Consider the following 12,766-nt stretch of genomic DNA (forward strand, 5'->3'; position numbering starts at 1 on the left):
TTACGGAGAAAAGCTCTTTTATTGTAGCTAGTTTACAGCACTGAAAATACGCACACTGAATTTAGTTGAAGACGGTGGCAGCTACAAACCACGTCTCAGGTTTCTCCAGGCTCGGGTTCCACATGCAGGTGGACTCGTTCAGAATGTTAATTGTGATAATGCAGCAGACCGGTGCTCCTGGAAAGCCACACCGACGACACACACTCGTCTGCAGCCCCAATTAAGCAACTCTCATTGAATTCCAGGGAATAATTAATTCACCTGTGCACACCGCCTAAAACTAAGCAAACCCGAGTCAAGAGTTTTGTTATGTCCCGCAAACTGGAGCTATGATCCACCACTGGCTAAAGATTCCCGTGTGAACGCGTTGACAAGTGGACCAGACATCTGCCAGTCCGTTCGAGCGGCCTGTATACCGTACGGCGACGGTGCCACACTCCGGGCTCCCAACAGCTACAAAACAGTTGCGATGAGCCTGCCATCGTGACACTGCTCCGGCACAAGTCTGGCAGGCACTCCACCGGAACCAGCTTCAGCAACGGGGCTCACCATCGCTTCTCGAGGGGGAGGCGGGCTTCCTGGTGCACATTTCATACCTCCGATTAACAGTTGGCTACATGCGGTGTGAAAGTTGTACATACACCCCCAGCGCATGCTCATTAGCGGTACGAACGAATACCACGTTGTGGTAATAGTGAAGTATTGTTTAAAGGGCAGTGCCCTTCTAGGAACAATACCCTCTGTTGATGCAGGAAAGCTCCGAGGTAACGTACTTTACATTATCAGGATGTCCCTGCACTGGGATGTTTTAGCCAATTCCACGAATGAGTGGCATGCGAGAGAAAACTGGAGAAGCAGGAGAAAACACAGCACGCATTACTAAGCTAACGGTCCAAGTTCTACACAGGATACAAAAAAAACATTTGCTGCGATACCTTTCCCCAGGTCACCACGCAGCCCTAAAATGGTTTGGGACTTTCACAAAAAATCCGTGATCCACCAAGCCTTAGTTTCCACAGTGCTGGATCAAAGATAGGCATCACTTCGCCTGGCTACTAGTTTTCTTCTAAACAGGGCATTTATGTACAGTTACGCCTGTGGAGAGTGTCTTTTAACAACATCTCCCGACTCTGCTGCTAATTTCCTTGCGCACAGCAAGTGCGGAAATGAAAAAAGATATCTCGTGATGATGCAGGGCAATGTCTTGTACTGTATTCCGCATCCTGCAGATGCAGCAGCTCGCACCTGTGTCAACAGGGAGAAGTCCAAGCCAATGCTTACACACACACACATGGCTTCCAAGGTATCAGTGAACTCGCACGAATGGGCGAGTCCAACAAAGTAAAATGCCTCCATTTCTGAGTAGAACTATTGAGCGTTAAATATTGAACTTAAAACTAATTAAATATCCCAGCCAAATTCAAAGGCAGGTTTTGAATAATGACCTTGTTCTGACACTAAACGGACCACATAATGTGTGTTCATAGATGGCTCTTGGCTAAAACCTCATAAGTTACAAAACAAATCTCAACTGCTCAAGTTTCCCAATGAAACATTTTTTGAGAAAAACACTGGTCCCGAAAATCCGAGGGCTGATGGGGTCAATCATTAGGTTAATGTTTACATGGACTCTGCCTTGCCTCACAAGTAACACAACTGCCCAGTCGATGCAAAGCACATTTTTAATAACCCTACGTGTTAACCAAACTGTAAATACATGACAAATAGTTCCGAACCCCAGTATCCAATATTTCCACACTCTGGATCAATTTATGCCAATTCCAAATGAAACTTCTTCCTAAGGCATAGCCAACCATGACCTATTCTCGTTGTATCCATACTGAAACATTGAAGTGCTTGCCCAAATGTTTAAAGGTCAACTGATGAAGACAATTCAGAAGCAGATCAAGGTGCGGACCGGAGTTCGTCTTCTCACTCCGGTCACGTCCAAACCCAGCCGCCGAGTCAGCTTTGCCAGACCGACGGTCCACCTTCAAGTAACACCGGTCTCCGCTTCATGACCACTCCACACACGGCGCGGGACGTGAAGCCGCTCTCGGGTTTGTACGTCTCCGATGACCCCCAGGTACAGCAAGTAGCCCCAGCAGCAGCGACTGCTACTGCTGCTGCCAAAAACGCTCCGGCGGCCATCGGCAGACTGTCCTCCCACCTCATGACCGCACACACGCGACGGTGCAACTGGTGGCAGCTGAACAGTCGTCGAGTGCTACTGCTACGGATTCTAGCGTTCGAACTTGAGAAATATTAACGAGCGTCATTCTGCCTTTAAGCTTAAAAAGAGTCTAAACTATTATCTACAATTGCTTTTCCAATCATGCCCCTAGAGAATGCGCACTCTAGGGGTAGGCGCGATCAGCTGCTGAGCACGAGCGTCGTCGGTTCAACTACATTGCGGATGTCAAGGGGTGGGCCGCGTGGCTCACAGCAGCCTCCCAAGAAGCGCAAGAGCTTCACGGCCACAGTAGTTCTGTCCGGTGCTGCTATCCATCCATAAGACACATTGGGAGCCAGAGATGAGCAGGGATGGCCATCTCTCCATCACCACAGCTGGCCCTCTCATATTGCACACTTGGAACACACACACCCCGAGCATGGCATGACGCAGACTGTTACTTTAAACCATGCAGGTATGGAGACATACTTAAGAGTTCAATTATAGCTATTTAAAGCCACATATACTTCTAGAATAATAATAGTAATAATAAGAATGGCACTATGATTTGTCAAGAGTAATTTACATATACATACAGGTGAGAGAAGTCTATGGCATCAGTCACTTCGTAGGTTGATTCAACTGGCAGCGCAGACCGTGACACCCGCTGTCGCTACATCACACACATCACAAGCAAACGTGCGGCATTGCTGGAACTTGCGGCATTGCTAGAACGTTTTAACGGCAATATTATTCGCACTTTAGATGAAATAACTTTGGCTGCGTGACCTTTATTTGCAGCATGCCAAACATAAAACAGTTTTTTTGTGTATCAAAAAAACCTAAGATTTTACGCTTTCAAAAATCCCTTACCGTTGTCGCTTCTCTAAGTTTTGCTTCTCACAATCCATAAGCAAAATGAAGTGCGGAAGAAAAAAATATTTCAACTAACGTGCACGAGTGTATAAGTGGTGGCCTTAAGAAGCCTAAACAGATGAAATCCTCTATGGCTGGAAGTGCCTCCCATCTCACTCAAGATCCACCAAGGCCCGACAGCGGCCTATCCCCAGCCTGTCTGCTGGGCCGGCCACCGGACAAGTGGGAGGTGGCCATGCACGTGCACGTACACGTACTGGCACTTTTTGCAAATGACCAAAAACTCTCGTGAAGAAATTATAAGGTCCCGGGCAAAGCCACACTTTGCGGTGATGTGTAACGGCCGTTGAGAGCACGCCACGTGGGGCGCGGGAGGTGAAACGATCGCTACCACCGCTGCCGCCGCCGGACAGAGGAAGGCGGAGCGAGGGGGGTCAAGACAGGGTCGATGCGCAGCTCGTGTCGCTCACTCCCAGTCTTCCCAGTCGCCCTCCATCTAAGAGTCGTACGCACACACACACGCACGCACGAACGCACGAACGCACACACAGCGGCAGTCGCCGTCAGTAGCCATCAGTCAGGATTATTCCGTAGATGCAAGCGGACGTAAGCTCAAACCACATGCAGCACGCAGAAACATAATATAAACCACATGCATGAAAAACAAACAATGTGTGCAACACACACAACAAATGAAACGCAGATATACAAACATGTGAGCAAATTTAACGGGACTTCAACGCCCTCTAGTGGCCGCCAACGGCACCTGCCTTTAGTGATCAAATATCGGAGTGCACGATAAAGGGTGGGATTCGGAGAAACCGGCGTTCCGATAACCCGGCGCAAACAGATGGACTAGAGGTCAAAGAAGCGTAGCACCTCCCCAGACGCCTCTGCTTTGGCCAGCGCTTGCTGTATCTCCTCCTCCGTCATGTCCAGTTCAAACTCCTTCTCCCAGTCCTCGCTGATGTCTGTGCTGGAGCCTGCAAGAATCCACATGCATCAGTCAAAATATTTCCAGCTACCGCACAGTTAGAGACGTGACCTTATCATCACAGCATGTGACATTGATGTCGAGTGAGAATTCCTTTTTTTTTCCATATGTTGGTGTAAGTATCCTTTCCACAGCTTACGTGATGTGCACATCACACAAAACCCAACTCCGGCGGGAGTCCAGCCGAAACGTGCCACGCGACGCAAAGCAGCCGAGTAGAGACTACGGTGACGACGGAGAGACAAGAGCCGCAACCCAGTGGCCCCCCAAGACCCCAGAAGGTCACAGAAAGGGGATGGCGAGAGCAACGGGCGGCGCCGTACCGATCTTGGCGCTGTTGGACGGCGTCGACTTGCCGCTGTCCGACCGCAGCTCCAGCACGCGCAGGTCGGTCACCGCCTCGTCCTTGCCGGCCGCGGGAGGCGTCGGGGACGCCGAGTCCCTCCGCTCGCCCGCGCCGCCGTCTCCGCCGGTGAGCGCGTGCGACACGAGCGTCTCCGCGGTTACCGTGTCCGAGGTGGTCACGGTCTCCGAGGACGCGGAAGGGGGGAGAGCGTCAGGCGCGGCGCCGGCGTCAGTCCTCGAGTCCGGGGCGGGCGAGGAGGGGGTCGGTTTGTCGGAATCGTGGCGGGCGGTGGGCGCGGGCCGCGGCTCACGCCGCTCGCTCAGCGAGAGCGCCGTCTCTGTGAGTTCGCTCAGCGTCTGTACCGACGAGCTCGGGGGGTGCGGCGCATCCGCGGAGGGGGGCTCCCGCCGGGTCCCGTCGGCCTCGGGGTGGGAGGGGCGGACGTGGCCGACTCTGCTCTCCTTCTTGGAGTCCAGGAGATCGTCTGCAGGAGCACACGGCGGTGGCAGAGCACACACTAAGCTCAGCTCACCTATTCCTGCATTTAAAGTTAATAACGTGTTAATTACAAGCTGAAAAGCTGGTCCATTAAGGGGCGCGACCTCACTTTGTTACACCCACACACTCGCATGCTAATTGCACTGTAATTCTAAATAATTTATTTATTTAGATATCTCTGTAACAATTTTGTTGCCAATTTTGTCCAAAATCTTTAAGAGATGTGGACACTGGTTGTGTGGCAAGTTTAATAGTTACCGTTTGACGGGGAATTGACATGTTCTCATGTTAAACTCGTGAAGTGCCCTCGGAAAGATGGACACATTTCCCCTGCACAGCGACGAGTAAGCTCTCAGCACCTTTACAAAAAAACCAGGATGTTTTCTGTCACCGAGACGAGAGACCACTCAGGCACTACAAGCACAACAAAGCACCACGACATAAAAATGAAACATTCTGAAATCAAATCAAGACTTCGTGGGAGAACATTTTCACAGGCCCAAAAGTTACAGTATTGCGGTGTTTCTTTACACCGCCGCAGTAAGCCATGACTTGTAGAATGCATATCGTCTATTACTATCAGCAAAGCGGGCATGGAACCCGCGCTCCTGATAACCCAGCAACGGTGAAATGTGATGGCTGTGTCGTTGTGCGACGGGGAAAGTGGCACACTCGCAGCCTCACCCTCCTCATCTTCCCAGCCCAGCTCCTTGTCCTGGCTGCTGGGGTCTGCCCTCTTCATCAGATCGGCTCTCCGTGCCTCGTCCTTCTCGCACACGCAAAGGGTCAGGCACGCACCAGGCTCAGATGGCACGCGCCGTTCAACGACGCCGAACGTCGCTTTCGTTTGTGATCTTTCTGTCCAATTTGTTCATTCTACAAAAACTAATCAGATCCACGCAAACAGCAAGAGAAGCTCTTTTAAAATGAGAGTCTGTGCCTTTTTACACCTGATGAGGGAGGCTAGTGCTGCCTCCGAAACGTCGAGATTTAATTTAGTTGTTTTCATTTATTTTATTTTATTAATTGTTTTACCTACGTGACTTTACCGAAAAAACCAAAGAAGAAGATGGATAGTTATTCATACGGCTCAATTTTCAACCCACCTTAGGACCTGCACATTCCAGACACCCGTCTGTAAACGGGAAAATGCCTCTTCCCGATGAACCCTTTGGAGAGATGGAATAATACTACCAGCAGCACACTGTGGCTATCAAACAAACCGAGGAGGAAGCTCCATTGACCCTACGGAGTAAGACCAACAGCGTTAGCGAGAGCCAAGTGACTGCGCAAAGGGGGCCTCACAACCCTTCGCCCAGTCACTTGGCTAAATTTAGCACGGTTGGCTACGTACGGTGCGAAAGAAGTTCAACACACATATGTACACACCTGTTCCAACTGGTAGACCTTGTAGAAGTAGCGGTGCCAGAACTCCAGGTGGGACACGGCCGCAGGTACCTGCGGGGGTGATTACCACAGCAAACAGTTCCGGGGTTCATTCCACTTTCGAACCTACTTGAGCAGAAGTATCCCTTTAAAAACATTGTCAACCACAGCAGTTATTCCCCCCTCTTCTATTATATTCAAATTGTGCTATCAGTGTCACATCAGACGATGATTAAATTCCCGTTCTGAACTGTCGCAGCAAGAAGTGCACCACCGTGTCACGAGAATGTCCCTGGAAGATGTTGAAGGGCTACTTTTGAAGCGACCTCAATAGGCCTGTCAGTCGCGACGGAGCTATCTTCCCACCTGCACTGCTACAGTGAGAAAAAATAGGCTTGTCATCCGTGCTCCTTCCGTAACTGAGAGCTCAATCTTTTGGTTTGATCACAGGACGGGTGGGAAAGTGCTGGCCACTAATGCGGCTTTTCGCAAAGGGTGACCGACAGTGATGACAATTTCATCCTCTTTATCCAAATCTATCCATGCAGCTAATAAGAGTACTTTCGGAGGTCAAATACAGACACTGGGATCCACCAATAGCGCCGCCACATCGGCGCGGACAAGAGGTGCTCCACTGTGGTGGACACGTCGGTGTACCCGTCGGGGCTCCTGGCTAGGGGTGGCCGTGACCGCGTCGTCTCACCAGACGCGTGTAGAGCGCACGGATCGCGGGGCACGCGACCAGCAGCTCCGCCGTCTCCGCCTTGCGCTCCTCCAGGCTGAAGCTCTCGGCCCACGACATAAAATGCTCCTGGAGGCCTGGGCGCAGCGCACACACACATGCGTGGTACGGAGACTCTGCTAAGAACCATTCTCAGGTTGAGACATCGTTATCACTATCAGCACCAGCAGCAGCCATGAAAGCCTCCCCAATCTGTCGCCATCTCTCGCGGTGGCGAGAATGGAACGAACAGAGTGGATGTAACAATCCACCTAGCACCTGCACGCAAGCTGATTTTATCGCTTCATTTTCGTGGTGTATGCCTTCTTAAGCGTCCTGCCAAAGCCCACTTAGTTTGTCGTGATTCTAGATATGTTCTCGAATCCATGTGATGAAATACAACTATATCCTGCATTTTGTTCAGGCTAATTGCCACGCAGTTTGTGGCTATAAAAAAAAAGAAGCGATTACAAATCCCAATACAGAATCCTTATGAAAAACAAGTTTTGAGACTCAGCAAGGCAAGTTGAAGGAGCAATACATACAAGGCCATTTGGATGATATACTTGTGGGAAGACCCAATCCACAAAACACAGCTCTCAACTTGCAGGCACACCAACAGTGCATGTATCCCAGGCTGCCCAACACAAGTTTAAGCTTTGTTAATAAACACGATTTAAAATCACTGTCAAACACTCCATATTCCGTGATATCGCGCCTCCAATTATCACGGATGGATACGTACAGTGCAAAAGAAGTTCAACATACGTACATTTCACCGCATTGGCACTGCATAAAAACATACGAGAGTGACGTGACAGTGATATACCTAGAGTGCTATGATTACATGTCCGAGCGTGATTTTAAAATCCATTCTTTCACTGTGGAAGTTTTGAACGAGATGCTACACAGCTGTGGACACAGCACCAATACAGCTTTAGGTGTGCATCTGCAACATGAGACCCGTTCATTTATTTTTTGGGTTGCACCTCACGTTAACAAGGAGTGAGTGCGCATTGCGCTCTGCTTACCATCAGGCTCATTGCAGTACGTGGCAGGGTCGGCTTGCAGGCTGTACAGCCGGGCCTGCAAAGCGTCATGTTCAATCAACACACAGAACCTCTCAAACACTGCATTGATATGCATCTACATAGCCTAGACTAACACGAGCCGTACAAAGTGTGACACTTTTGTTTAGTCAGTACTTAATTAAAGTATTCGGTCCTTGTATATTTTTCAGTACATAATGATTTACCCGCATTACAATTCTATGAATTGTCCTGATGTGAAGTTGTGATGTAATGGTGAAAGTAGTGCCTATGGTTGCTGCAGGGTTTACATGAGCCAATCGTATACTAAGGATTAAACAGATTCTTACACACAAGATCGGATACGCATATCCTAAGTGTAAGAATCCATGTTCATAATTCTTTTATACACTTTTAAAAACTCTTCCATATCCTTTAATATGTTGGGTTGCAAGTTAAAAACTGTTTTGTAAAATGAAGATAAATCCAGGTAACACGTGGGGATAACAGAAAGACACGGAGCACAGCAAAACGAAGCACCTTGACGCGGTCGTAGGGCTCCGTGGAGCCGTCCGGAGTCGCCACCAAGGCCACATCGTCGCAGTCCAGGGTTCGGTCAGGCGAGGGTGAAAACGCGTCGGAGATAACCCCAAACAGGCTTGAGAGGCTCTCCTTCATCTTCCGCCCCGTGTCCGTCGAGCCGTCAGCCTGGGTGTGCAACGACGACGACAGCAGTGACGACAGCAGTGACGACAGCAGTGACGACAGCAGTGACGACAGCAGTGACGACAGCAGTGACGACAGCAGTGACGACAGCAGTGACGACAGCAGTGACGACAGCAGTGACGACAGCAGTGACGACAGCAGTGACGACAGCAGTGACGAGTGGGGACAGTCATAGTGGGGGTGCGTGGGGGCCCGGGGCAACGCACACTGTGTGGGCCCCCCATCCCCCTCAACGCCTTCAAACTAAACCGGAAGTACTACATCTGACATGGTGAGGTTGAAGCACGGGGTCCCCTCAATTCGCCGCACCCTAGGGAGGGCTCTGGTAACAACACGCACAGCAAGCGGCCACCCCAGAGCCTGACACTGCGACTGGGGCAGCCAGGCCTGCCGTGCACGGTGGTACTCTTTTCTAGGTCAAGCTGTCGCAACTGCCACTAGAATCAATAAAAACGATTTCTCTATGACAAGGCCAAAACAGTTGTCCGTAGGAGATTAAATGGGTTTTAACGCCGCACAGAGCAGCATACAATGAGATAAATCACCAGCAGAATGGCCATAGCCACGAACTGTACACGTGTTGCACTGTACATCGACCCATCACACATGCAAGTGACAAATATGTAAATTTACTATTGCATTGACTTTCAGTAAATGTATTTACGTGTTAAATGCACACATAGTCTGGAAGTGACGATTCAATACCGCCAGCAATTTGGGGGCCGATTAAATAATCAATTCCTTTTTTTGCGTTGTTCTGAATCGTTTCTTGTTTCTTGTGCCTCTTTTTTCATATGTTCCCTACATTAGTCAATGTCGGATCAGCATATTATTTGCATATAGTTGCATAAAAACGTAAACCGATTCTTGAATGCAAAACATGATACATGTACCATCAGCTTGACATGTATCGATCACAACTTAACCCTTTCCCTTTCCTAGATGACCACAGTTGCAGGGTGGGTCCCGTTCACCGCTGAATCTGGGCACTCGCAAGCGGTTCAAGGTTAATTTTATTTAGAGGCATAGCACCATTGCTTTTAAAGACATTGTATTCACCGCAGGGAACCGTAGAGACACGACTGCACTCTACAATGGCTAGCGCCAAATTGTGCCACAATCAATCCCGCATGGCTTTGTGGAAGCCTCGTAACCAATAAAGTTATTATTTTTTTCGTCCAGTTCCGTTCCGATGACACATGTCATGGAATCTGAAGAAAATCCGATGACGTACGTGTACGTACGTGTACGTACGTCATCGGAACAAGAAAGGGTTAAGAATCGATATTAATCCATCGATGCACCGGGGGTCAAGGGTGTTGTGGGTGCCGTGAGTGTCACGCGCGTCACGGAGCGCTACGGGCAGCGGGGGCGGCCCTACCGCGAGCTTGTCGCGCATGGCCGAGGCAGTGGCGGCGATGGTCGACGTGGTGTCGTGCTGCACCACCTCCGTGAACTCCGTCAGGTCGCGCTTGATGAACTCCAGCGCTTCCGACGACTGTGGAGAAGCGGACACAGCCACGTGGAGTCATAACAATATATTAATAATCATGAATTAATAATGATACATGAATAATAAGTTGGAGGACTTGAGCGGTCTTTGTCCATGGATCAGAGTGCTGTAGACAATATGCATAACGAGAACAAAGCAATAATCAGAACAACCTTTCAATAAAAAAAACATTCTAATCATAATAAGAAAAGGAGGGGAAGAGCCTGAAGATAAAATGAGATGAAAGCCTTCTTACATAGGAATGTTTTAAGTTGAGACAACACTTCTCAATTGAAGTCAAATCCCTGAAATATTTTGGCAAACCGTTCCAGAGTCGAGGGGCTACGCAGGCCCACAGCCCGTTCCCCCCCAGAGCGGAGCCTTCACCTCGGAGTGGCACACTCAACGGCACCCATTCGTTTGCATCAACAACCACATTTCACAGGGTCACGGGCATCTCTTCTGCTTCATATGCAATGGACACCTCCGATTAGCATGATTGGTTACGTACAGTGCGAAGAAGTTCAACATACATTCATCTCAAAGTGCATACCATTATTTATAGCGTGCCATGGCAAATGCCTGCTACTAGCAATCCTCACTCCCACTCAAAGGAACGATAGCTATAAAAACCCGTGTGGAAGATGTCACATGTAGAATGATGAACTACAGATTCAGAAGATTAACAAACATTGGGCAACAAAATTACTCCGAGTAAAGTTTATATTTGCTAAGGTGCTCGTTTCTCTGCAGGTTGCCCACCTTGCCTCATGTCCTGAAATGACGTTACTCCAGTTTGTCCATTGCCCCGATGCCTGTATATCTATGTATCTCTCCCATATCCCATGTTCACAATGTCCCCTTGTGTTGTCATCTCTCCTGGTCGCTCACCATGTCTGTTCCCATGCAATTGTTTCCCACCATATCTAACATGTCGGCTGTCTCACTGTGTCATCTCCCGGTCAATCGCGGTCTCATTTATCCATGGCCCCACATCTCCTACCTTTATCCCATGTCCCCCTGTGTCATCTCTACTGGGTCAATCCTTTTCTCCTTGTGTCTGCCAAGTTCCCCAATGTTTCTTCTGCCCAATCTCCGTTTGGCTCGTCTGCCATTGTCTCACGGTGCGGTCTTGTTCGTGTTTACTTCGTGTTCACTCCGTGTCACCGTGTCCCCCACGGGGCCCTGCTCGTGACCCCGTGGGTTTCGTCGCTCCTCACCTTGCTCCGCGCCGTCTCCAGGGTGGTGTGAATCCAGCTGCCCCACCAGCCGCCGCCAGCCTCCCTGCACACGACGAACACAGACGGCAGAGACGGAGTTAGCGCGGTAGTAGACAATGGTGAGGGTTAAGCATTGGGCAATTGGGTTAGAGTTGATGTAGGGAACCTTACGGTTTGGAGCCACGGTTGGGTTTTGGGGGTTTGTTTAGAGCTGGGTTAAAGGTTAGGATTAGAGTCCGAGCGAGACCTCGGTTTGCAGGTAGCAGAGCTGGGAGCGGGTTACAGGCACCGATTGTAAATTGGTAGGTTCAGGGTATATCCCTAAGGGTAGGGTTAGAGATGGGTTTGCGTTAGCGGGAGAGTGGGTGCAGAGGTGATTAGCACACTGGTGGAGCAACTTAAGTTCAACTCCTGGCCAAGATTGGCATCAACTCTGAGCGAAATCTGCACTAGTCCAGCGCCCCACTCCCATCTTCACCAACCTGGGCAGGGGTAGAGCTAGGGGACACCAGGGCAGGGGTAGAGCTAGGGGACACCAGGGGAGGGGTAGAGTTGGGTGACGCCAGGGTGGTGGGTAGAGTTGGGTGACGCCACGAGAGGGGTAGAGTTGGGTGACACCAGGGTAGAGACAGGGGTAGGTACAGTGGTCGGGATGGGGGTACACGAGGGGTGAGTGCAGACTCGCTCGGGCTGCTGCAGACGCAGGGGCTGGGAGGAGGTAAACACAGCGGCCGCGACCACAGCCCTCCCTGCTCGCTACAGCCTCCAACGCGCTCGGTGAGGGGGGGGGTTGGTGGCGGTGGAGGCAGCGGCCGAGAGGGCCGCAGAGCAGGGGGACCCCGCGGGGAGGGTGCGGGAGCTCGAGGGGGTCCGGGGTGGGTAGAGGGGGGGGGCGCGACGACGCCGAGGGAGGGGAAGCCGAGGACCGCCTCGGCCGTCCATCCCCGTCCGCTCACCCGCCGTCCGCCATCTTCCCGCCTTACGTCACCACAACAGCCGGTCACGTGACGCAGCGCGCTCGTCACATGACCCCAGCCACCCCCCCCACCCCCACTCACCCCCACCCCAGCCACCCCGCTTCCCATCGACCGTCCAGAGGCAGCGGCCGTGATCGCTCCACTGCTGGATGGATGGAGCCCTCCCCCCACCCAACAATCATCCCGCCACCATCGGTCGCGATGCTGCGATGAAACAATCGTCGCGTGGGCGCCTCGGGACGTTCTCGGGCGGACACTTCGGGGCCAATGCGATGACGTCGCTGGGTGCTTTAAAGTGGGGATGGCGAAGTCTAATGTGTGTCGTAATG

At 50.9% G+C, this 12,766-nt stretch overlaps 1 protein-coding gene across 1 annotated transcript; it reads right to left on the bottom strand.

Annotated features, from left to right (window-relative positions):
* BSDC1 (BSD domain containing 1) lies at positions 1 to 12,475 on the bottom strand. The gene is made up of 11 exons (XM_078594022.1): positions 12,417 to 12,475; positions 11,461 to 11,524; positions 10,130 to 10,246; positions 8,563 to 8,730; positions 8,026 to 8,080; positions 6,977 to 7,092; positions 6,277 to 6,345; positions 5,572 to 5,653; positions 4,367 to 4,873; positions 3,929 to 4,032; positions 1 to 3,545 (listed from the first exon to the last, which is right to left on the bottom strand). Exons 1-11 carry the CDS (start codon positions 12,428 to 12,430, stop codon positions 3,516 to 3,518), a joined length of 1,326 nt encoding a protein of 441 aa, XP_078450148.1. The 5' UTR covers positions 12,431 to 12,475; the 3' UTR covers positions 1 to 3,515.
* Between the last annotated feature and the right edge of the window lie 291 nt (positions 12,476 to 12,766).

The sequence above is a fragment of the Lampetra planeri genome, chromosome 5, assembly GCF_965212315.1.
Source record: "Lampetra planeri chromosome 5, kcLamPlan1.2.h2, whole genome shotgun sequence".
Lineage (NCBI taxonomy): Eukaryota > Metazoa > Chordata > Hyperoartia > Petromyzontiformes > Petromyzontidae > Lampetra > Lampetra planeri.